The following is a 26944-nucleotide window of genomic DNA, read 5'->3' as shown; positions in this document are numbered from 1 at the left end:
TTATTTACTGATAGTGAGTCTGTCATTGTGGAAAAAGTGCAAATCTTCTATTGGAAAGTAAGCTTGCATGAGCGTTGCAAACAACAACTCTTAAACAGAGCATGCATGAGGAGAAAATTGGCTTGTGCACGCCCTCGCACACGTTTAAAGCCGAACATACATTGCGATATTATCAATCGTTGCACGCAGCTACAGCTCACACTGTATGACGAAACCGTTGGGTTTTAAAGTTCACAGCTCACAATGCATGTTCTCACACCGTGCGACATGACGCTCTAATGTGATCTTACGATGCTCAACTGAATTTCAAACATGTTTGATTTTCTCCCAACCTTTCGGTTTCTGATTGAGAGGTGGTCACGCACAGCGCACGATGAAGCAGAAACTCGGCCCACTTGAAAAATTCCTGCACGACTGGAGAATCGGCCCAAAAAGGGGAAAAAATGTATAGTGAATGCCCGGCTTAATAGACTTCCCGTCTTGGCAGTAGGTGCAAGGTTTTTTTCTTAAGTGGAAAGGGCGGATCTTCTCAAAAATTCGCTAAAATCCCCGACTACCTTTAAGCTTATCTTGAGTCTGTCGCACATTTGACCGACCTGAAAGTAAATGCCATGTTCTTTTACTGGAGCAGCCTGAAGATGTAGAGGAGTAAACACTGTTCGTGCTCATTATGCTTCTTAGATTTATTAGATTTTTGATTCCGATTCAAATATTTCTTTAACATAGCCGTTATTAACAGAGTCAATAAGGAAACTGCACTCATATGACATAACAAAGTATTTATGCTTTACTCAGTTTTTATACTTTAGACAAACTGTCATGAATGTAGCATTAAACTGTACAGTTATCCATGAGGTCCATCCCAATTTATGGATCTATCCCAAATTATCTATGATATCAACCTTTTTCATTAGTAGAGAGGAGAATGATCCCAGTTAGTGGGCGAGACATGGGGTTCGAAATCCACACTCAGACTGGGCTGATCAAAGAGTCTCTTTTTTTTTTTTTCTTCTTCTTTTGCCTAGTTTAGGTTTTGTTTAATCATATTTTACAGTGGCTTATGTTCACTGCTGCTTCACTAAATAAAGAATATACCTTTGTAAAAAGGTTGGGCGTGCAGGGGGCACAGTGGTTGGCGCACACGACCCATGTACGGAGGCCGTATTCCTCGACGCATGTCTCTCCCCCTCTCTCATACCCCCTTTCCTGTCAGCCTACTGTTAAAAAAGCGAGCCACTAGTGCCGTAAAAAAGAACTCAAAAAAAGGTTTTTCTTTTTTGATTAAAAACGTATCTATGTGTTCTTGTATAGCTGTTTGGCACGGAGCTGTAGAGACAGAAATATATCATATTTAGCAGTTTGTCTGCTCTCTTTCATATTAAGTAATGAACAAGTTTTAGTTCCTTACATAATACTAACTGCATTTCTCCTGTAAAGCCGCAAATGCTGTGTAATTCAGCTGCTAAAGGTTCAACATAATAGCTTATATCTTGACCTTGCCTGAATTAAACATATTCTTGAATTTTGCTTTCATTTACTGCTTTCATAGAGCTGAATAAGTTGACCCAGGATATTTGCTCCCTGCTCAGACTTCTGAAGCAGGGTCTTGGGAAGTCCTTGAATGTCCCGCCCACAGCAGCCTTTGTTACTTCAAATGACTGATCGATCACTTAATATATAATCTGACACCAGACAAGAGGAAAGGAAAAGGATCCAAGGACTCATAAATCATGGCTGTAATGATAGAACTACTGATTGATCCAGAGAGAATTAAAAAATAACAACATGGATTTTCACATCTTCTGTTGTCATCAAATATTTAACAATATCTGTATTGCACGAGTTCTTAAAATACTTCTTCCTCTGGTGTCGATCTAAAACACACAGACGTGTTTGGAAAAAAACACGGAGCATTCCTCTCATAGCAAACGTCATTCTTGCTTAGATTAGATTAGGTCTTTATTGATCCCTGAGGGAATGGTTTTTTTTTTGTCACAGTAGCATCTACTTTAGTGCAAGGAAAGTAAACAACATAAAGTATAAAACTGTATCAGAGAGACAGTATAAAGATGCAACCAGGAACATTCTGAATAATGTTTGAAGGTTCTGTTCTATTTCACAGTGATGGGATCTGAGGGATTACAAAACAAGTGTAACTTGGAAGTAAAAAGTGGTTACAAGACAATAGTCCCAAACATTTTGTAAATTTGCAACTTAATGGTTTAAAAAAAAAAAGGATTCAAGTTGTTGAGAAGGTTCAGAAGCAAATACAGAACCCCCAATTCTAACAGAATACAGTTTCTATTAAGGTAAAAGCTTAAACATTCTCTTAAGGCGTGTTAAAAGCAGGACACAAACATTCTTTGGGTCAGATGCTGAGGCCAAAAAAGCACATATAAAAAAAAAAACAAAACAAAAAACACCAGGATATATTTAACCTTTTTCTTTATTTTTGTGAAAATGATCTATACACATGGAATAAAATAGACAATTAAATCAAATGTAATGAATAAGCACAAAACAGGCCATAATCTGCATGCTTTAGGTAAACAAAAGATGTAATTTTGAATAAATGGCATAAAAATAAAGCATTGAATATACAGTACAGCAATCAAGAATGGATAAGGTCAAGGAAGCTTTTACTAATCGACTGATATGTTAATTGATCAATCGTTTGAATAATCGGTTAGCCAAAGGTTCCTTAAAGAATGTTTTGTTTTTACAGAATTAAACCAAATGAAACTAAAACTTTTCCGCTTGAGGAGTTCTGGATAGAGCATATTTACTTTAGAAAATGTTTTTTTTATCTTAAATGCCAAATTTCTTCGATTTTCTTTTTACAATTTTGGTATAATCACTGCAATAAATTGTTTTCTCTTTCAGCCAAAGCCAAATTTTAGAGTCTCTATACTCCAGTTAATTAATTATCAGTAACTTAATTAGCTGACCTTTTCTTCAATAATCGACTATTCATGATTAATCCGAATCATTGCTTCAGTGCGGGGAAAAGGATTTGATGATATATGAGGATTTTCGGCTGATCGATAAGAAATCAGTCTTTCAGCTCCTTGTATTGATTAAAAAAAAATATTTCTCCTACAATAAGGAAAACAAATTTTTCTCATTTTTGTACATTTTCAGTAACTCGGGGCACTTTATACTTAATGTTCTTACTCATAGCAGTTACAGTGCTGTCATTATGTTTTAATGACTACTTTGATATGTCTGCACAGTACTTTTAGTCAAAAACTTGTACTTTATGATTGCTGTGTATGTAAAATTTTCTTTTTTTCAGTGAAAATGTGTAAAAAATAAAAAAATGTGTGAATGATAAATAGGATACTTTGAAGCAAATGGTTTTTGACTTGATCAATATCCTCTAATGAACATATAAAAAGCACTTATAAAGCAATATATCGTGACCCTATTATATGGCAACACTCTTACCAATTGTCACCCCGATTAGAAACCGACTTTGGATATTTTTTATATTTTCTACTAGCCCAATGCCGGTAAGATCAAGAAGATAAAAAAAAAAAATATGTATATATATATATCCTTGCTTTTGGCATTTACTTAATCATATTTAGTTACTTTAACACAATCATGGTATGTCCTATCCTGCTATCATGAAAGATCCTCATTTATTAAAGCAATCAAAAAAAAATTTTTGCTGCTGTTTTTTATTGTCCTTAAAAAAAGGTAAAGCAGTACCTTTGCAGTGGGTAATAAGCTTTCATAACGGAGTAAAACCTTTTTGCTCTTTGGCTACAAAAGTAGGTAATATCTTTATAGATTAGATGCAGTTTTATTCAGCAAAGCAGCAGATGAATTTAATAAAGAAATATTTATTGGGGTGAGTCTTGAACGAATTCCTGGTAAATATTCCTGTTGAGTGATCCGTTTCAGTCGTGCTTGTTTGGTTTATTATCTAAAACAAACCATGCTCACGTTTGGTTTTATTTTCGGCCAGTTTTTCCAGTTTCCTTTTATCAGCTTCTCTGACATTTGTATTTCTTTTTGCTGTCCAGGCTTACGGGCTTCCCTCCTGCTCTCTGCCTTCTTCATGCTGCTAGGATCAGTCATGCGAAGCATCCCGCTGACCGACCTGCACCTCAGACGATGGTAAGACTCCTGCATGCATAATGGAAACAGAAGGTTTTGGAGGGCCAGTGTGATGCTGTGGGTGGAAACGAGGCACAGAGTAACTTGTGAAAAGCAGTGCAGCCAGAAGTCATGGATTTCAGAGCTAAAGGTGTTAAACATATCTTTTTTCGGCCTAACCTGCTGAATGGGAAGGAAGCTGCAGAGAAGTTTGGACCTCTTGTCCCAATCCGCTGTCACGTGAGACGTCACTGGCAGTCATTATTGTAACTTCTGAGTTAATGTTTAAAATGAAGTTATCACACCCGAGTGCAAATTTCCAGTATTTCAAATTTATTAAAGTAAATAAATAATAATATTACAACAACATACATTTGGGCAGAAGACACTTTACTAAATCATTTTTTCAACTTAAACTAATAAAAGCAGTATTTACAGTAGAAGACCATCTTGTGAATTACTCATGGTGGGTGAAGTGACCAGAGATATTACACAGTTTGGAGAAGCAGTACTCTCAAAAGAATATTATTGAAGTACTGGAAAGTACAACTATTCCTAGAAGTACTTCTGTTGAAAAAGTATCCAGATAAATGTAATTCAGTAAATGTGGATAGTTGCTACCCACCTTTTAAAGCTGTATTTATTTCACTGGTATATAGATGACACTCAGATTCATATTCCACAAAATAAAGGCTTTTCTAGTAGGGAAATCACATTTAAATGTCAAATCATTCTGGCTTAAACATGTTTATAAATGTACTGTTTATCAGACGATATTTTCCCTAAATTTACAACATTTCTATTTAAAAAAAAAATTTATTTTCTTAAACTCTTAAAGGCCAGTTAGTTATACATCAGCCCGTACACCTAAATTCAACCAATCATATATCAACGGTCATCTGTCAATCAAAGTTTTTTGGTCATAGCCTCTTGATTCATATGTCGCAGCTAATATATGCAACAGCTGAAATAAGAAAAAAGAATCGTTAACTTACCATTGAGTTCCGTCCCAGTGTTCACGGGGATGGACGTCTGTGTCTTCAGCAGGCGTAGAGCTAACAGAACTGGCAGCGTTGCGAGGCAAGGGCTCAAACATGTACGGCTGTAAGCCTTCTACACCAAACCAAGCTTCTGCCGCCCTGGCGTCCTGTTGCACAACCTCTTCGTCCCCACTTTCCTTCTCTTAATAAAAAATGTATGACAGACGACACTCATCCATGACCTCCGACACAAAAGTCTCCTCCTCTTGCATGTTTCTGCTGTCTATAGCGTTCGTTGACAGTGTAGTTTCTAAGTAACCAATTTAGTGCCACTTGGTCCACATGGAATTTACTATTGGTAACCTACTAGCACTAAGTTGCTAACTTGTTAGCAAGATGCTTCTAAGAAACTGGCCACAATCAAACTTGCTCTTATTGTGGTGGTTAGGGCTCTATGCCCTAAACACTAGGCTGCCACATCCCCTAATTACATTTAATTACCTTTACTCCCGCTAATTACCTCCCTCTACATTACCTAATAATGCACTTTTAGTAAATATATTAATGTAGAACATTTCAGTTTTTTTCTTTACAGTCTGATGTTTTTTTCTTATATCTGACTGTTTGGTTTTATAATATCTGTCACTTTAGGTATGGTATTTTATTTTATTTACTGGTTTTGCTAGAGCGTCATCGTTGGTGCTGTGTATTCTTGTGTGGAGGCAACATTTTCCTAAGCCGATTATGAAACCATACTGTGTTGATCTTTGACTGGAACCCCTCTAGGCTGACTACATCACTATAGTTGGGTATTAATGTCAGCACAGAGCTTGGCAGCTATTAGTTCAGGCTTTAATGATTTGAGACAGACGGCTCAAAAGGAGGCAATTCTTTAAGATACTTTAAGAAGGTAATCCATGCTGTTGTCACCACTGCTATGTATACACTTTATATGGGGCTTAGTGCTTATTTTCCAGAGGATACAAAACTTGGTAACAAATCTTTTTAAACAGAGAGATAAATATGTGCACATTTGTTCCCAAAAACCCATGCGGTCTTGCTCCGTCCTAACCCTCCTGACCTGCTAGTCTCTTTTATGTGTCCTGCACATTTTAGATGCTTCTCTGCTTCAACACAACCGACTCCTAAAATGAAGTCATTTGCAAAACCTGAGAGCTTGATTGCTTTTACTGTGGAAGTTCAGCCATTTGATTCAGGTTTCTAGAGCAAAATACATATCTAAAAGTTACAGGTCACCCTTCAGAATTTAAGATTAAGACCCTAACATTATTCAGGTTTTGTTGTTGAGAGGTACCATCTCAATCTGGGTTTAGTCGTCATAGAAAGGTGGTTTGAAAGGTGACATGATTTGGGCTACGTTCACACTGCCGCCTGAAGTGACCCAAATCCAAATTTTTTGGCCCATATGCGACCCAAATCTGATCTTTTCATGGCTGTCTGAACAACACTGATCCAATTTTTTTCCAGTGCGACCCAGGCCACTTGGCTATGTGATCCTGAAACCGATACGAATCTGATCCTTTCAAATGCGACATTTGTCTGAACGCTAGGTCGCATTTATCCGACCTGAACGCCATTAATACCCGACAAAGGTACTTTGGGTCTTGCTATGAAAAAGCGGCAAGAAAAACAACAACCACGGCAGACGATAATGCGGAGAGCAGTATTTATTAGGGATGCACGATATTGGGGTTTTGGCCGATATGCCGATATTTTAAAACTCATGTAGCCGATAACCGATATCGATACCGATGTTAAAGCTCGACAAAAATAAGTAGTCATTGAAAATAGCAGTTTTGTTATCCATTTCTGACACTTTGAAAAATAATATACTCAAATATATTTTCATATGCTGATAACAAATAGATTTTTAAAAACGCGGTATCGATCTATTTTACTTTCAAAATCTCGTGAAATTTCATCGTTCTGTTACAAACTCTGGTGATATTTTGCAAATTCTTGTGAGATTTTGTTAGTAAAATAGATCGATGCCGCGTAAATATATCAACATATAAAAATATGGCAAAATTTCGTGGATTTTTCGGGGGATTTCGTAGCATAACGATGACATATAGCAATATTTCATTAGTAAAAGAGATTGATATGGTGTTTTTAAATGGCAACATATCAGCATATGAAGATATTGTGATATTTTAACGAATCAATATTTTTTCCCTCGTCTTTAGAAGTTTCTAAGTCTGTAAAAAAGAAGTTTTTGAGGAAGAAGAAGAAGTAGTTTTTTTTTTTAGACTTTAGAAACTCAGAAGCTGATCAAATATCGGTTTAAATATTGGTGGGGTGGCCGATGTCCGATATTCAGTTTTAAGGCCGATACCGATAGGGGGCCGATTATATCGTGCCTCCCTAGTGTTTATGTTGAACCATCTTGAAAAGATTGTTGTTTATATAGTTGGGAAAGATCGCTAGATGCGCTCCGGCACTACCATCCATGTTTACTTCCGTAAACACGAAGCACGCTTGCTTGTGACGTCATTGCGTCCTCTACTGCTCATGCGGGAGACTCGCATTGTACGACTGCAGTTTACACAGCAGATCATATCAAGTCGCATATATTTGGAAATGTGAACGGCAACATAAAGAAAATTGGATTTCACAAAAAAATCTAAATTGAGCATCAAGGCCTGCAGTGTGGATGTAGCCTTATTTGTAACACAAAGACAACGGAACAATGGAGCACAGGAAAGACATTGCTGCTCAGTCTAGATTAGGGCTGAAACAATTAATCGGATTAATCAGTTATTGAAACAATCGTCAACTAATATAGTAATTAATAAATCGTTAACTGCAGTATAGAGACTCTAAAACATGCCTTTAGCTGACAGAGAAACTCACTTATAGCAGTAAATTGATCAAAAAAAAAAATGTATGAACATTTTGCTTTTAGAATAAAATAAACTTTTTTATTCCATCAAAATGCTCTATCCAAAAGCTTTAGTTTTACCTTGTTTGATTTCGAAAAAAAATCTCCTTTAAGAAACCGTTTGATATTCAAAATAATGGTTAGTTGCAGCCCTTATCTAGAGTCTTTGTTAGATTTAAAGTAAGTAAGAGAGGTGAAAATGGCTGTTGGCTGCAAGACAAACAGTTGGAATGGATTGAAGCTGACCTTTGGATGTTAAAGGAGTCATTACCTGGTATTTTACATATACAGTCCTTCTAATATGGCTTTTGATTTAATTTAACACCCCATATGATACCTTTTTTTTTTCTTATGGTTTGCATTAAAATTTAACTTGTGTGTTAATGTATGTGTGTTAATTTAGCGTTAGCAACGTTACCAGTTTACCATTGTTTACCATTATGACTAGGGCGGCAACTAAAGATTAATTTGCAAATCGATTAAACTGTTGATTATTTTTTCCATTAATCGATTAATGATCAGATAGCCAAAGGTTCCTTAAAGACGTTTTTTTTTTAACAAAATTAAATCTTTTCCACTTGAGGATTTCTGCATATAGCATATGGGTGGACAAAAAATATAATTTTTCTTAAATGGAAAATGTTTATATATATGTATTTTTTTGTTTTACAATCTATGTATTATTACTGTTCTAAGTAGGTCCCTCTGTCAGCTAAAGGCATGTTTGAGAGTCTCTATAGTCCAATTAACAACTAATCAATAACTAAATTAGTTGACGACTATTTCAATAGTCTATTAATCAGGATTAATCTAATTGTTTCGGCCCTAGTCATGTCAATGTCTCTTACACAATTGTTAAAAGGTTACACACTCCGCAGCACTGACCAACTGCCTGCAGGGGAGTTTCTGATTGTTGGAATCGGCCATTTTTAATGAAAAAGAGGCAAGTATGGTAAGAGCACGGTGTGGCTAATGTTAGCACCCTTCCATAGATTACGTTAGCCAAGGAGGAGAACCCAAATTGTGGGCTTTTTTTGTACAAACAAAGGGCACTCATGGAAAGAAACAAAGAAAAAACGCTTTTACTCGCACACTCTGGGTTGTCTGGCCTGTCTTAACATTAACACAAACGTTTTAATGTGAAAAAGTCATATTTATAGTCGATGCACCTTTAACTTATTACTTTAGTACTCTCGCTAAATAGAATTACAGTGGTAATCTAATTTTAGATTATTAACTCCAACAAAATATTGATGTTTACATAATTACAGGAACTACCATTCAAGCCAGTGACTGTCGTTCACTGCAAGTAAATCCTGGATTATTAAGGTCAGGAACAAGAAGGAAAACATGGAAAATGCATAATTTCAAGTCAATTCATTTAAAAAATATTTTTTTAATCCCAAAAGGAAATTAAAAGTTGCAGGAACTGAAGTGCCATTTTGCAACTAATTGTTGTAGATGTTAGCTGAAAACTGCTGTGGAGATGCTGCAGTCTAACCACTACTAACAACCACCATAACATTTTTCTCATTGTCAATATTAATTTTCCCATTGGAAATATAACTTTTTAACAAGTTCACGTTGGTTTCTTTTTGTTGTTGTTACTTAATGAAGAGAAATGCAAATCCGCAGAGGAACTCGAACCTGAAAGCAAACTGAAAACCAATCTTGTTTCTAAACCACAACTCTCCTTTCACATCCATGTCGATATATAGGAAAAAAAGGCAATTAGTTTCATTTTGATTTGATCGTTTCTATTTCAGAGAATGTAAGAGGTCAGGAAAGTTCACCCTAGTTATTAAATGGAGGTTCATTGTGTAGGTAATCTGTGCATTGATTTCCTTTGTGGCTCCACCTGGAGGCAGGATATCACCAAATGTCATCTCCTGCTGCATAATGTTTCTGTTAAATGAGAATCAGTTGTTCCGCCTAAAAATCTTTGACAATTACAACAATAAATAAACTCTCTCGCTACTATTGGGAATTCTATTAGAAAGCTATTAATGGAGACTTTTTCCATTCAAGTCAAAATGTTATAAATAAAACCTTCTGATAATCTAACTTCTGATTACTGGTGGCTGACTTCCTTAAGATTATCATGATATGTTGGAAGCCCTGGTTATTTATCAAAGTCACATGATAGAGGGCTGATTGCCTCTTTTTTAAACAGTTCATCCTGATAAATATTCAAACCAAGCAGAATCTTATCGGTTATTTGAGCTGCTTACAGATATTCTTACATTTCCTATTAATTAGTTACATTGCCTTTGATCATAATAAATTAAGATGAAAATCAGTGTTTGAAGCTTTTATTATAGTCCAATCGATGGGTTCTGGTGATTTGGGATTGTATAAATTAGAAAACTAATCTCAAACATTTAATTTTGTCAGTAATTTAAAACCAAATTATTCTCCAAGTTGTGTTGATTCAGATTTATATCGGACAGACTGCTTTCTTTGGTCTCATTTCACATTTGTTGTTTTTTATTTCAGGTATTCCTGCTTCCTCTTATTTTTTGAATAGTCCTAATGTATAAGAGCATTTGCTTTTATATTTCTTTGTTGGCTCTGCTATGAACCGGCAGTCGGTTCAGAGTCGACGTCCTTAAAGTTTTACCCTCCTCCCATGACCTTAAAAATTTAATGGATGCAGAAAATGGATGGACAGGAAGCTGCATACAGTCCAGTTTCCTACTTCTACACAGAAAAAGCTTCATAATAAGCAGACACATGAAATTTATTTCGTTATATTAAAGTAATACTTATCATTGATGTGTTACACTAAGAAAGAATCAGAAAACAACATTTTATTATTAAAATTTGCTGTGACAATTTATTTCTTTTTGGTTAATTTCAAGTCTTTATTTTCTAGCATATTTTTTTTACACTCAAACAATTAATAAAAAGTAGCAAACTAAATTCTGACACCTTTTTCTCTAGAATTAATTGGTCCGATTACCATTAAATTAATTCTTGACTGATTGCTTTATTTTGACTTAGATTTGTAGAAAGTGTCATGAAGTTTCTTTGTTAAATGTGTTTTTGTTTTTATCCTAATTAAATACCCATCAGTTTTACCAAGTCAAATCAGGGAATAGAGTCATAATTTATAATTTAGTAAACCAGAATTACATGCTTATCTGTCAGGCTAACAGTAGGATAAATAACTATTTATTTGTTTATGCAATAAGGCACATGTCAAATGCTATAGCGCCTGTAGCCTTGGCTAATTTGGAGTGTTTATCCCTAGAATGGCCTTTACAAAACCAATAATTAAAAACACGCAATTAAGACTGTGGTTAGAGCATAGAGCTTGGAATCCTGATGTTTTGAGTTCGAAACCCACTCCCAAAGGCTCAGAGAGCTCAGAGAGCCTTTGGGAGTAAGTTTTGTGCACTGCACAATGGCAACCCACTGCTCCCCAAGGGGATGCGTTAAATGCAGAGAGTTCATTTTTTTGCTCTGTACTCATAACAGTGTAATAGCAATAAAACGCTGGGAAAAAAAACAAACCAACAACAACAAAAAAATACATTAAAAATAAAATTTCATAGTAAATTATTTGCAATCATATAACTAAGCTTATCCATCCATACCTAAAACGCCAAACTAACATGGATACAGTTTCACAGCTGCTGTCATTAGCGTGCACCAATATGTTTGGTGGATGCAGGAGTCCCGTCTATCACAACGGACACCAACTTGGTAGCAGAATCATCATGGAAATGAACAAAATGTGGCCCATTTTCGAGAGACGTGCTGCTCGTTTCTCTTATTAATATAAATCTAAAGGAAAATAATGAGAAACCGTTTAAAAGAAACACTTAAAATGGAATGATGTAGGTTATAATGTTTAACTGTTATTTATAAGTTTCTGATGTAAACATGAATGGAGACATTAAGATTATGTTGAATATGTTTATAAAAGCAGAAGCAAAGTTGATAGATTTGACTGCTGAAAGTCTGCATGGTTCGATTTATTCAAACAAACAAAAAAGACAACCTTTTTTATGTTAATTTAAAAAAAAGTCTACTTTTTCTCAAACAGCTTAAAAAAATTCTGGATTTTATATACGGGGGCTGTTGTGATGGAACTTTTTCATTTCCGAATCGATACCAATATTGCAGTTTTGATACCAATATTGACCCGATACGATTTTAGTGCTAAAAGCATTATGCTCTTATTACTTTTTTATTTTATACAGTGGAATTTTAGAAAAGGTTTGAGTGAAACAGAAAAGAATAGTCAACAAGAAAAGGTGTGAGAACAACTAACCCATGTAGTATTGACCAATGGGTTACAGAATCTTTCAACAGAAGCAGAGTTTTTCTATTGGCATTGGAGATTTTAGATGCAGGCTGGTATTATTTTTTTGGCTAATATCGGAACGATGTCCGCTATTAAAACTGGATCGAGTCTCCTAAATCTTACTTCTGTCAGCACATCAATTTCTAATGCTCTTCTATCAGCTTTACATACGTGCACCCCACCCCCACCTGTTTATTATCACCAAATTTGGAGGAAGTTTCCTATTCTATATGAGGGGTCTCTAACCTTGGTCCTCAAGATCTTCCCTTAACAAAGAGTACGCTTGCTACTTGTTACATCATTGCGCCCTCTACTGTGCATGCGGGACACTTAAGTTGTATGACTGCAGTTAAGACGGGAGATCACTTACAAGTCGCATATATTTGGAAATGTGAGCAACCATGCTAAACAATCGGATTTCATAAAAAAATGTATTTGAGCATTAAGGCCTGCAGTGTTAATGTAGCCTAAAGTTAACAGGAAAGGAGATCTTGCATACTGGTGTTGGAGACCCGTGTTCACGATCATATGAACACAAAACAAAGACATTATCTCCTCAATTCGTCACTGACTGAATTTTATCCATCAAAATAAGAAGAGCTGAAAGTGGCTGCCCTATCACTGGAGTCTATATTATGGCGCTATCACACCTTGTTGATTTAACCACCGTATGCCGGACGTACAAGAATCTTCTAAAACGCTGGCATGCGCTGAACTTTCAATGTTTTTTTTTCTAATTTGGGTGTATACATAGAATATTCAAAACAAATCCAGAATATATGTCCAAAGACAGCCTAACTTATGCATGACGTGATGCCCATGAAATGTCACAAGCCAGCGGACTGAGGGGTCAGCAATGCGCCCGGAAGCGCCCAGCCTGCATAAAAAGCACAAGAAGATTTCTCTAAACTTTGCAGTCATGCTATTAACCTAGCTGCTGTTTACTGTCTAAAAACAGAAGATAAGTTCTTGATAGGTTGTGGATTAGCTGGACACCACGACTTACACACATTAACTTATAATTAACGTTTGTCAACGATCAGATAACTTACCTGTAACTTATGGCCCACGTATGAGCATACGTTTGTATGCATCAAGAAAATTTGAGCATACTTGCCGTATGTTGACGTGTGCCAGCGTGCTTCAGCGTGCTTCAGTGTGCTCGGAACTTATACAAATCTTACCCAACGTACGACAGGGTTTTTGCCAAATTTTTCGTATGTCAGCATGCGCTGGCTAAATCGTCAAGGTGTGACAGCGCCATAAACTAAATAAAATGCCCTTCAACTTTCCTTTTAATCCTGTAATTTTAGGTAAAACTTTTCAGAAAACCCTAAAAAATGAAATCATAGTGTTTAGAGAGCTCAACAGAGGCATCCTTTTGACAAACATGGGTTCGGCGGACCTGTTTTTCTTTTGCAGTCAGAGTAGGATTTTCACTTCATTACAACAGAGGCTAAACTTTGTTGTTTTTCTTCCCTCCCTCAACCCAGCGTTCCTACATCTCACCTTATCTGAGTCCAGCTACACAACACCATACATCATTCGTTGGCATCTGATGAGCCGAAAGCTAAATAGCGCACAGTCACAGCCGCCTGCTGTTTCCTTTGGCAGAGCTGCCCTCGGCAGCCATGACCTTCAGCTCTTTGGAGTTTTTCTTCAAAGGAGAGAACAAGTAAGCCTGGTGAAAGTTGAGATAACATTAATCACACTGCAAATGTTAGTGTGACACAGTTCAGAATCATTTGCATAATAAATGTAATAGGTCAGAGCTTGTGACGCCAGGTTTTAATGGATGATCTCCAGCATTATCAGGAGAAAAGTCACAATAATGATGTAGCTCAATAGATCACCAGTAGATGTCACCCTTTCCTTAATTTCTGCAGCTTTTAAAGAGCTCTTGCTCTGTTATATGTGCTGCTGTGGAGTCTGCTGCCTCCTAAGCACTGGCTTCTTGTTTTGTATCGGACATATGGAGCTGAAATGTCTTTGATTATGACAGGAGGAAAAAAAACAGATGTTAAACTAAACACCTGAAGCTGGCGTGTTCACAAAAAATACATCTGCTTCAATCGCCGGCATTGCATGAACGTTTAAATCTCAGCAGGGATCTTTCTCTGCTTCTCTGATCACTGTTGTAGTGTAGAAACAGTTATGTTGCCTAAAAGACCCCCCGCAGACCTGTTTGTTCTGCACATCGTTTCATCTTTGAAAGGTTCGCCCTTTTCTTTGTTTATGCCCTTTGAGAAAGTTAAGTTCTTGTTTATTTCTTGCCTACAGGACTCCTTTTTTTAAGGGTTCAAATGGAGCTAAGGACGTGTGAACGCTGACCAGAGGAACGTCCTCTATAGTGTTTGTGGAGCTGGTGGGGGAAAAATAGCTTTGATAACGAGGCTGAATGTTTTGATGAAGTTAGGTCAAGAATCAGGGCTTGCATCAGCGGTCACTGATTAGACCTTACTCTCTAGTGAAAAAAGGTCAGCCTTTTAACCTTTTCCGCCTGCTTTGTTTTCAGATATTAATTTTCTTGTAATTTCAATCTCTCTCCATCTATCCGTCTGGCATTAACATACAGAACAGCCGTGTGATTAGTATAAATCAGGTTGATTCCTCCTTCGCCTGCAGTCTGTCTGATTGGCTGTCAGACTCCTCTGTTGCTCTGCAGGAGGCTGTTATATTACCAATGATCGCTGTGCTGCAGTTTTCTGCTCAAGAATCTGGTTGGCCTTTTTTTTTGTTTTTTGGGAGGCTGTCGGGTCTATAAGCCCTTATGGACCAGAAGCAGAAGGATGATTTCTCAATAGGGCTGCTTTCTTCTGTGTCTTGTCCTCAATCAAATTCGGTCTGACAGGGTTCATCGGCTTTGATTAATCATCACTTTTTGAAATGGCTGGTCCGTTCCTCCACTTTCCCTTTCCTCACACAGTGCAGTGTCCTCAGCTGACCTCTAATTCCTCTTGTTTGTCACCATTTTTCTTCATCCGCTGTCATATCAGAGGCATTTTGGTGATCATATTTCTCCTGTGATTTAATAGACAGCAAGGGAGCAAACTAAAAAGATTCTTCTAGCTCTGAGGTCCGGGATGCTTTTTATTTCCCAAGTAACTTACTTTTAGTTTTGCTAAAGCTTCAGTTTTCAAATAATGGGATTTTTTCATATGTTTATTGTTTTGTCTTCCTGGAAATTTGTTTGCAAAGTATATAATACTGCTCTATTATAAAAATGAATGTTCAGAAAAACACGATAAATATAGAAATGTATTTAAGTTTGTTTATTTAGTATAAATTTAAAAGAAAAGTTTAATTATACAGGATTGCTCATAGATAAAAATGCATGGTGTTACAGTAAGACAGAGATTTAAAAATCAAATTGAGATGATTAAAAGAAAAAAAAAAGGTTATCATCACAAAAACCCAGAGATTACAAAGACACATCAATGGAAAAAAAAAAGCAGTATGAAAATATGAAATAATAAAGATAGAAGTCAAAAGGAATACTTGTCTAAATAAGTGTTTTCTGCTGCTTTTAAAAACAGAGCGAGTGGATTCCTAAAAGTCTGTTTAATGAACTGCAACCATAAATCCACCAACCTTTAAGTGGCCTGTTTCAGGCTCCATTGTGTGGTTTAGGGTTTGAGCAAATGAGAGATACACTATATTGCCAAAAGTATTTGCTCACCCATCCAAATTATTAGAATCAGGTGTTCCAATCACTTCCATGGCCACAGGTGTATAAATTCAAGCACCTAGGCATGCAGACTGTTTTTACAAACATTTGTGAAAGAATGGGTCGCTCTCAGGAGCTCAGTGAATTCCAGCGTGGAACTGTGATAGGATGCCACCTGTGCAACAAATCCAGTCGTGAAATTTCCTCGCTCCTAAATATTCCACAGTCAACTGTCAGCTGTATTATAAGAAAATGGAAGTGTTTGGGAACGACAGCAACTCAGCCACGAAGTGGTAGGCCACGTAAACTGACGGAGCGGGGTCAGCGGATGCTGACGCGCATAGTGCGAAGAGGTCGCCAACTTTCTGCAGAGTCAATCACTACAGACCTCCAAACTTCATGTGGCCTTCAGATTAGCTCAAGAACAGTGCGCAGAGAGCTTCATGGAATGGGTTTCCATGGTCGAGCAGCTGCATCCAAGCCATACATCACCAAGTGCAATGCAAAGCGTCGGATGCGGTGGTGTAAAGCACGCCGCCACTGGACTCTAGAGCAGTGGAGACGCGTTCTCTGGAGTGACGAATCGCGCTTCTCCATCTGGCAATCTGATGGACGGGTCTGGGTTTGGCGGTTGCCAGGAGAACGGTACTTGTCTGACTGCATTGTGCCAAGTGTAAAGTTTGGTGGAGGGGGGATTATGGTGTGGGGTTGTTTTTCAGGAGCTGGGCTTGGCCCCTTAGTTCCAGTGAAAGGAACTCTGAATGCTTCAGCATACCAAGACATTTTGGACAATTCCATGCTCCCAACTTTGTGGGAACAGTTTGGAGCTGGCCCCTTCCTCTTCCAACATGACTGTGCACCAGTGCACAAAGCAAGGTCCATAAAGACATGGATGACAGAGTCTGGTGTGGATGAACTTGACTGGCCTGCACAGAGTCCTGACCTCAACCCGATAGAACACCTTTGGGATGAATTAGAGCGGAGACTGAGAGCCAGGCCTTCTCGTCCAACATCAGTGTGCGACCTCACAAATGCGCTTCTGGAAGAATGGTCAAAAATTCCCATAAACACACTCCTAAACCTTGTGGACAGCCTTCCCAGAAGAGTTGAAGCTGTTCTAGCTGCAAAGGGTGGACCGACGTCATATTGAACCCTATGGATTAGGAACGGGATGTCACTTAAGCTCATATGTGAGTCAAGGCAGGTGAGCAAATACTTTTGGCAATATAGTGTATGTAAAGAAGACTCTGACCAAGTAAGGCCCAAAGGTTAGGGCTAAGAAATGTTTACATGGGCTGGATGTGAGGACAGCAGGCATACAAGATAATTTTACATTTGTTAAACACTCTAACGTGATAAACTTGAATTTAAACACAGCATTGAAAATAGTTTTATTATAGTGTTTGATGATTCTTTAGACATAACTTTCCTGAAAAGTGAAAGCATTTTAAACAGGTTCTTATTGACACAAAGCTTTCAGATATACCCTGATTCATCTTATGCAGAAAGTTTTGGTACCAATAGATTTTCTGTCACACTTGCATAAATGTCAGTACTTTTCTTCGGAGTATCTTTTTTGCTTCAAACCAAAGTTCGAGGTGAACGTTGACATATTGTTTTGGGTTGAAAGTCATTAGCAGCACAGATCAAAGAGGAAATCGATTGAAGGGGGAAGGTGATTCGCTTCTAGTGGACACTGAAAAACCTGAAAGGACCATTAAAAAATCCAAATCAAAGACAAAGATCAAACAGTCCATTACAAGTTGTGGTTCTAAAGAGCTAATCAGTTTTTATCTTGCTTTAAACAAATGCATCATTTTGGTGAAGCTCTGTTTCAAACAGCCTTTTATTTCTTTGCTAAGTTAATGTATAAAAAAAACTATGTGGAGGGCAGCTTGTTCAAAGTCAAGGGTGTAGGTTTGATTTGAACTTTGGTAGGGACACTATTGGTCGAGTGTCATTGGTGCTATGCAATATTCATGCCCTTATTTAAGCTCGATGTGAGCATCCGTACTAAGAGGAATTCATTGTTAAAAGAGAGAAGCATCCTTTTGCTACATTAATAAAAAATGTATAAGCACTACACTCATTAGATGCTGTTTATCAATGTTTGAAGTATCACCGGCTCTGATGAATGTGGAATTAGGACTTTTTTCCACTGTGAAAATCTTTTCATTTGAACGACTAAGAGAGAAGGTAAATACAGTATTTTCTTTTGAAGATATAGAATTGTGCAGAGTTAAACCCCACTCTTATATTTTACCTACTATGCTCTCTCTGTATCAAGCAAAATAATACATTCATTAAAATATTAACTTCACTATAAAAGTTGAACATCTGGGCTGTAGATACTCTGCATAGCCCCTTTCATGTATTTTATCTGGGGCTGAAAAAAAATTAATAGTATTAATTGATTATTTCAATCATCGTTAACTAATTTAGTATGTAATTTATCATTAACTGGAGTATGGAGACTTTAAAACATACAGTAATATAAATGTAAAATGTGCCTTTCCCCGACAGAGCAACCCACTTAGATTGTAAGAATACAATATATATATATATATATATATATATATATATATATATATATATATATATATATATATATATATATATATATATATATATATATATATATATGCAGTGTGTGTGTGTGTGTGTGTATATATATATATATATATATATATATGATTTAAAAAAATATAAATATAGAATCACTTTTAACAATTATAAAAGACAATATAACACTATTTTATTTGGAATTTAATAATATCCAAAATAAGATTCAAGCATTTTTACCAGACATTAATGTTTGTACTAATTTACTTATAGAATGTGTGGAAATCTAAGATAAAATCAATATTAATATTCTTCCTCTGATATTCTTCCTTACTATTATTATGTTTAACCCTAATTATGCTTTTTAAACCAAAAATAGCAGATGTATAGGCGCCATTTCTTTTTGTTAAACTGTATAAGAGAAATAACACCTGCTAATAATTATACCTGAATTTCATCAAAGAGTCATCAAAAAATGAAAACAGTAATAGCAACTAGATATAGGCAAAAAGGAAACCTTCACATTTTCTTTTTTAATTGGCTGTGGCTAAGAATCAGAAATGTTGATGGCTTACAGCCTTTATTTGCCCATTTTTCCAGCAGTCTTCAGAACTCCTGGCTGACTCAGAATATTTCGTTTTATAAAAGAAAAAAAAAGTTTTTTGTTTTTTAGTGTACATGATATTCCTTTTTTTTTAAATTGGGACTTGTTTTGTAGCCTAATATTAATTGTAGTAACCGCTGCATTCTAGTGTGAATAAATTTTCAATGTTGTGCTCCAAGCACACGCAGACTAGAAAACAGCCAATCAGAGAGAGAGAAGGCGGAACTTAAGCCAGAACAACCAATGAGAGTGGAGTTAAACAGCGCAGCACAGTTCCATGCGCTGCTACGTGAAAGGGACAGGAGAGACCAGGCAGAGGAGCTGCGAGAGGAAAAGAAGCCACTGCTGCAACAACTACTGCTGTAAATTATAAACATGTTGCTCACATCCAATTATTGGTCGGGACAATTAGGTCGGTTCAAATTTTTGGTAGGGACATGTCCCTATGGTCCCTATGCAAACCTACGCCCATGTTCAAAGTACTGAAATTCCTTAGTTTCTGGCTTTTACAAAACATTATGCAACATAGTTATAAAAGTTACAGAGACAAAATGAACTGTATGTTCTCTGTAAATAAATTTTGCTCGACTTTTTTTGGGTAACTACTTAACAATGATACTTGATTTAGAAAAAGGCTGGATTTGTAACATATTGTAACATTTTGCCAATTCTGCACCCTATTTTTGATTTTAGTGATGACCTAATCTCAATGAACTAGAAAAATTTATTATTTATATTTCTATAGTGCCAATTCACAAAACACGTCATTCTCAAGGCAATTTTCAGTTCAAACAGATCATACAGTCAAATTGGTTCAAAGTTTTCTATCTAAGGAAAACCAGTTGATTGCATCGACACATTGACTCAAAGGCAATCCCTCACACTAAGCTTGCTTGTAGCGACAGTGGAGAGGAAAAACTCCCTTTTAACAGAAAGAAACCTCCAGGAGAACCAGTCTCAGTGTGAGCGGCCATCTGCAGAGGCCGACTGGGGTTAAAATAAACAGAAGCAGAGATACAAAAGGCAACTGTAAAAAGGTGGCCCCATTCAGGAAACACACATCCAGGCAGACGAGCTCTGAACCAACTCCCATGTCGGAGGAGGAAAAGAGCACATCCAGCCAGTCACAGTCAGAGAAACAGGACTACACTGAAAACCAGGCCGATCTCCAACATCTATTAACAAAGGTGTTGATGGCAGCCGCACAGCTGATATTTTTCTCCAGGGTGGTGTCACAGCCAAAAAAGGAACAGACGGGCTGAAGCTACTATGAGAAAAAGCAAAGCGAGCATAACGTTAGATTTTGAATTAACAGATTCTGCAGAGTAGGAGAATAGAGATAGAATGAAGCAGAATGATGTAAATGGGGTCCCTATGTCCTCCAGAAGTCTAAGGCTATAGCAGCATAAATATTGAGAAAGCTCAGGATAACCTGAGCTTTCTGTGAATGCGCATTCACACTTAGCATAAAAGTATCCTGACCACCTGAGCATGTGATCAAATCTGTTTCCCGCTCCCCGTACAAGTAAACATGTAGGGTAGGGCACACAGTCAGCTGAGTGACAAACAGGACATCAGTAGGTTTCTATTAAAATGATCAAAGTCTTCAGTGACATGAGCACATCGTCAATCAGACATTAACTCTCTTCAGTTTCCCCGGATTTGCAGCTGTTGCTAAATAACTACCAAATGCTCCGATAAGCATGGTTAGTTAAGCTGCAACGCAGTTTGAAAAGATGTAAGGAGCATAAAATGAATGTGTGGTTTTGTACAGCTCTATAAAAGTCACTCTTAAGCTTTTAACGCATTTAGTTCCAGATGCAAACAGCTTTTATGCAGTCTACAAATGTTCTGTATAGAGCTGGGTGAGCATTAGACTTACTGTTATAAAATCAATAGTCCCGTGACTGTATTATTGCCACAGATTTTACTCAACAGGCATTTTCAATTTACAGCAGATGTGTTAAATGGACATGACAGTCGAAACAAGTATGGTACAGGGGCAATTCATTGACAAAGGCCTGGTCAAAAAACTGTTGAGAAAAGTCCCAATATTTTCACCCTCTAGAATGGGTTTAATATCTATTTCCAAGGTTCATTGGCATCATTATAAGTCAGGTGAGGTTTAAGAGGCAAGTATGTTTAATAAAAAACATTTGGATAGTAACTCGGCTCCTGTTTATTGCCACAAACTCTTCAGGATTTAATCTTGTGTTCTGCAATATAAATGCAAATCAAATTTCAACCCAATGTTTCAACAGTTACTAGTTATAGCACCATAGGAATACCTTTTTAAAGAGTTGAATAGAGGAATATGAAGAAGCACGTCCTTGTTGCACTATGATGTGCTGTTTGGCAAACAAGATGGCATTGGGAAGGCAGTTTATATAAAAACAGAACCGCTTCAAAAGTCTTGCAATTTTACGAAGTCTTCAGTATGTATTTTACACTTCCTAAAAGGGTGATGCTGTACTAAACATGACATATGTTAACATATCCTACACAGACATAAAAAAAAGCGCAGTTTTAAAAATCATATTTGCTCAAATTAGTTTTCTTTTCCTTTTAAACTTCCCCTCCATGTTGCAGCCTTGTTAGGATGGGGCACTTTTGTGTTGTAGTCAATTTTATTTCTACATATTTCAACATTACAAAAAATATGTCTACAACTGTTTGAATGTTATACGGTGATTAAAAAAGCTGAAAAAATCTTGGACGGATGTCAGATGGAACCGCTAAAGCCATTCAGGAAACCAAAGTGAACAAACCTTCATCAGTGCAGATTGAGTGCTTGCTTAACGTAGCATGACCTTACACACACACACACACACACACACACACACACACACACACACACACACACACACACACACACACACACACACACACACACACACACAGACATCCAGCTAAATTTTCATGAGATATGAGGACATTTCATTGATTGACTTGCTTTAATTTTATATGGACTAACCCAGGCCCTTACCCTAACTATTACCAAGATGTACCTAATCCTAACCTAAACTGAATTCACACCTTAGTCCTTAACCTAACCCCAACTCAAAGAACAGAACTTTACCATATAGGGACCAGTTGAATGTCCCAATATGTACCTGTAAGTCCCCGCATGTAGGATATTTTACAAAATACTTCCCTCACATTGTAGGTAAAACAAGACCACACACACACACACACACACACAAATATATATATATGTGTGTGTGTGTATTGTGGTGTATCTGTGGTATGATCCTCTTACCTATATCTTACCCATATCCCATGTTAGCTTAGCTGGGAATCAGATTAGATGATATACACAATCTGATCCATAAAAGAAGATGCTGGAGTTATTTACTTAAGACCAGGCCTCTTTAAAGACCTATTATGCAACTTTGAAAAATGTTAAAATACTAGCTAAGTTGCAATATAAAGTAAACTTTTTGTCAGTTAAAAAAAGCAGAGGAACATATTGGACACACATCAGAAACGTGCAAAATTAATAGAGATTAAAAACAATTCAATCTTTTCTATGTATTCACATGTTAGATTTTAAAAACTGTAGCAGTTAACTTTGCTTTAGAGTTTGAGACTCTTTAACAGAGGCGCTCAAGATCAAAGGAGTAGGATGAATAGAAAAGTGAGGCCCAGAGAGTAATTTAGGAGGTGCGGGTGTGTAGAATGAGATGTCAGCAGGTCTAAGATGTGGGAAGAAGATAGAAGGTGAACAGGTTTCTCTCCTATCCATCTGCCACTAACCACAGATCTTTGTGCTTGACTGGGACACATTCATCTGTGGCGCCCAGAAGCTGCAGATGCTAAAAAAATGCTATAAAGAAATGGAAGGAGGAAATGTGTATATCTTTTAAATCAAAACTGGGATTAGTTTGTTAAAAGTATTGCTCACGATTCTTCTTTTTTTTAGGTTTCTTAGAAAAAAAATAGCTTCTCTCCTTATTTATAACATCAGGTGGGCTTTTATATCAGTAAAACTCACTGTGGAATAGCAGTTTATAGTTCTTGAATGAGACTTTTTCTTCAACTAAAACAATGTAGAAGAATTGCAGACGTATAGAATCATAGCTAAAGTAATGAGTTTAATTTAGATAAAGTTAACTGTATCCAACTCTTTTCTATTTTAAATTCTGATAGAAAACATAGGAGATATTTTTGAATCTCCTAAGCTCAAGATTGGCCTTAGATCTCAGCTTCCTCTTTTTTTTCTAGTTGCTTTCTTGCCTCGTCTCCCGACCCCTTTCCTTGCTGAGCCACCTCAGACTGCTGTGAAGGAACGGTGTCTTTACCGAGCTTAGAGACAATCAATCAGCCCTGAGCCGTCTCTAGCGGCCGGCTGTCTCAGTCAGACAGGTCCAGAGGGTGGCGAGGGGCCACGGCGGCATCAGGGAGGGCTCTCCAAATACATTTGTCTCACAGAGCTGAGGCTGAAAATGTGACTGCAAAGTTGAACTCTTTCAGCTAAAGTTTGTAAACTAATCTTTGACAATAATTATATCATATTTTCTTTCCTTGCCTTTTTCCTTTCAAATTCTTGAAAACTAACTTTATTTTACGGCTGTCGGTGGCTTTATTTGAAATTTGTTGCAATCTCTGTTGAAGAAATAATCACCATAAAGTAGAGGTTGACAAGACCGCCTTGAGCCTGTGAAGATGAGCTGTCGGCGAGCTTCCTTATGAAGTAGATACAGGTTAATCCCGCTTTTGGTTAATTATTGAACCATTTTACCTGCAGTCAGCGAGTGTTGTACGACATTGATGCCACTTTGCCTATAATTCACATCTTAGGATCTTTTCAAAATAATAATGCTAAAGATTAACAGAGAGTTTTTCATCTTTTGATGGAAAGTGAAGTATAAATTAAATGTATTTATTATTAGACAGCCTGGTTCTTTATGTGCACAAAGGCACAGATTTCAACTACTATCCTCACTTTCTCACCGTTCAAGACTCCAAAATAATTTCTGAGTCTTGTAAATGTTGTTATTCACACAAACCAGATGTCATTACTACAACACTCCCTCGCTCCACACAGCCCTCCATGTAGGGTTGATTCTCTTTATTCTTTGCTTGATTCAGAGGAAGTTTTTTTTCTCAATACCAAAAGATTTAGAATAAATAAATAAATAAAATGGCTGTAAAAAAAGAAGCGACTCTATCGCTGCATTGTAGGTTTTTGAGAGCTAAATCCTGAGTCCCCCTCTGTTTAAGGTTGGTTTTTCTCTCTTAACATTAAAGGCTTCCTTCACACCCCTTTCAAACCCCCTGTCTTCTTTGTCCGAATGTCCTTTGTCCATAAGGTGTGGGTGGACAGCCGAGTCTTGCTGTGTTGAGCCATGCATCTGTGGAGAGGTTGTTTAGTTCTGGGGAAAATTAAAGGCAGGACTTATGATTTTAAACATTTTTAATATATCTTTTCAAACTAAGGGTTGGAATATTTTTTTTTTTACTGGATGTATGAGGACTGCTAGAATGCAGTGTTTGGTTTTGCTTTACAAACTTCTTAGCAGTAATGAATTTGGCCTGTTGAACGGACTGTCGCCACCTTCAGTGAATGTACGTTTTTGCTGGCTAAGCTGCTAAAGTACACGAGGAAAAAAAAAGGTTTTTCATCATTGCAACATTCATCAAAAGTAGAGTAATTACATGTTTTCCTGATTTCATGCAGCTTTACCTTTCCACTCAGTGCAAAATTATGACCATATAAGCTGTTTTACTCTAGCTTCTGTCTGTGGGTGCAGAGAGTTTTGCTGTTAAATTTCATTTATGCCGATTATTCTTTTTTTTTTTTTTTAACTAGCACACCTTCTCTGTTCCAGGTTAATACACGGAGGCCAGTTTCTAAACGGTTTGGCCGGGCCGACTATAATGAGTGCCGGACCCTTCCTCTCCACCACATGGTTCGCCCCTGATCAGAGAGCAACGGCCACCGCTGTGGCCTCACTATTCTCCTACCTAGGAGGCGCCGCTTCCTTCATCGTGGGACCTCTCATCGTTCCGGCTCCCAATGAATCCCAGACGAGCACCACGACTGCAGCGCCGCTGTCCTTCACATTCATCCGAAGCAGGATACAGATGGTGCTGTATGCAGGTATATACAGAGGGGGGGGAACTCATGAAGGCACACTCAGGATCGATGGCGCATTATTTCGACATGGTGTCAGAGCTGTCGGGGGACGTAAATACAATCAGGCAACAGGGTTTTCAAGAGTCTTAGACAAACGTCAAGAGCTCCTGCTATAATCCTCATAACTGGGCCTCTGTAAATTAGTTTGCTCCAACTGTTATGCTTAACTGATTCAGAAAATTAAAAGTGTGATGAAAAGGGAAACAAGAATGCTGTGATGGACTGAAGCACTGGCTTTGTTAAATCCAAGCTGGTATTAATAATTTCTGAAGGAAAGGGCAGGCGTACTTATCAACTGGACATCATGAGGAGGTGAAAACGATTCTTCTACCAAAGAGCCACAGATCGGGTGAGAAAACAGGACAGGTCCCTCCACAAATCTGGTCTCTATGGAAGAGTGAAAAGGATCAAGGAGTTTGCAGCTTTTCTTAAGCTATTTAAGGAGCACAGTGTGCCGAGAAAAAGTTATGTTAATGAGGGCAATAAGAAATGCATGACAGACATGAAAAAATCCTGATGTGGGAAAAAATCACAGTTTATCACCCTGAGCAAGAAATTATAATTTGGATTTCAGCAGCAAAATCATTTCATACTTATTCCACAAAAACGAACTAGTTGATTTTTGCTTTTAATACATGAGGCCAAAACACTCGGGTCTTATTAACAGTGTGATCAGGCATGAAAACAAGGCAGTGTGTGAGCTGCAGCGTTGTGAAGGTGGGTCCTGATTTATTAGCCGGTGACACTCAAACACTGTCAGCCATTAATGATTTACAGCAGTCTGCTGTAGAGCTAAATAAGTCAGAAGTCTCTCCAGCTGAACGGTGTATTTAACAGCAGCAGGTTGTTCCAAAACCGACAAAACACAAACTTTCCCTCAACATCTTCTTCTCTAGACACCTCTGACTTATCAAAATAAAAGCCTTACTCATGGTCTTTGCTAATTATGTTTATTTTATCCACAGGTTCTAACATTTTTGCTGTTTAGACTTTACAAAAGTTTAGGATCTATCTATATATGACTTAGACTTAGACTATATTGTCATTTTGTTCACACAGAGTGTATACAAAAAGAAATTTCATTCAGTACAGCTCTCAAGACATTCTGTTTTTAAAGTTTCAAGCAGTGATAAAATGTTTTCAACATTCAGCGCTTTTGCGGGTTTAATGCCTGGGTTGTAGCGTTTTGAACAGCAGAATCGGTGACATTGTGGAAAGATGTTCTTGGGCGCTGCCTTGAGGCGCCTCCATGTTTGCTTTCCTATAATATGAGGAATCCTTTGACTCATTTTGAATGAAAAAGTTCAAACCTCACAAATACAGTAGCGCATCTCAAATATATCAACCTGTGTCAAAAATAACAATGCAAGAGACTGGTAACCCCCTAAAAAAACATATCATTATATGTATGGAAGTTTTAAATGACTTGGAAGACACCTTCTCACTTTGCTCTGGTACCGATCCACTATGCTCCCCACAGCAGATGCTTTTAAATGTGCCACGAGTTGCAACAACATGAAAACTGCTTTTTTTTTTTTTTTTAATCTTGAAAATGTTACTTGGTGTTTACTATGTATGTATTTCTTGTGATTTGGCGGCTACCTTTGCCAGGTCTCTTGTAAAAGAGGTCAATTTATTAAAACTGGCAATGTGAAATATATATGCTGTTCCATT

General features: G+C 37.3%; 1 protein-coding gene across 1 annotated transcript in view; it reads left to right on the top strand.

The window, feature by feature from the left end:
• slc49a4 (solute carrier family 49 member 4) overlaps positions 1-26944 on the top strand; it is an 81318-nt gene that overhangs the window by 5946 nt on the left and 48428 nt on the right. The window contains exons 2-3 of the mRNA XM_038277747.1: positions 4032-4125; positions 24963-25234. Of these exons, the coding sequence (XP_038133675.1) occupies positions 4032-4125; positions 24963-25234 (366 nt within the window). The remainder of the gene's footprint in view (positions 1-4031; positions 4126-24962; positions 25235-26944) is intronic.

This window comes from Cyprinodon tularosa, unplaced genomic scaffold (assembly GCF_016077235.1).
Source record: "Cyprinodon tularosa strain WSP-4 unplaced genomic scaffold, ASM1607723v1 ctg134, whole genome shotgun sequence".
Classification (NCBI taxonomy): domain Eukaryota; kingdom Metazoa; phylum Chordata; class Actinopteri; order Cyprinodontiformes; family Cyprinodontidae; genus Cyprinodon; species Cyprinodon tularosa.
The sequence above is the reverse complement of the archived record's forward strand: the minus strand, read 5'-3'. Positions and strand labels throughout refer to the sequence as shown.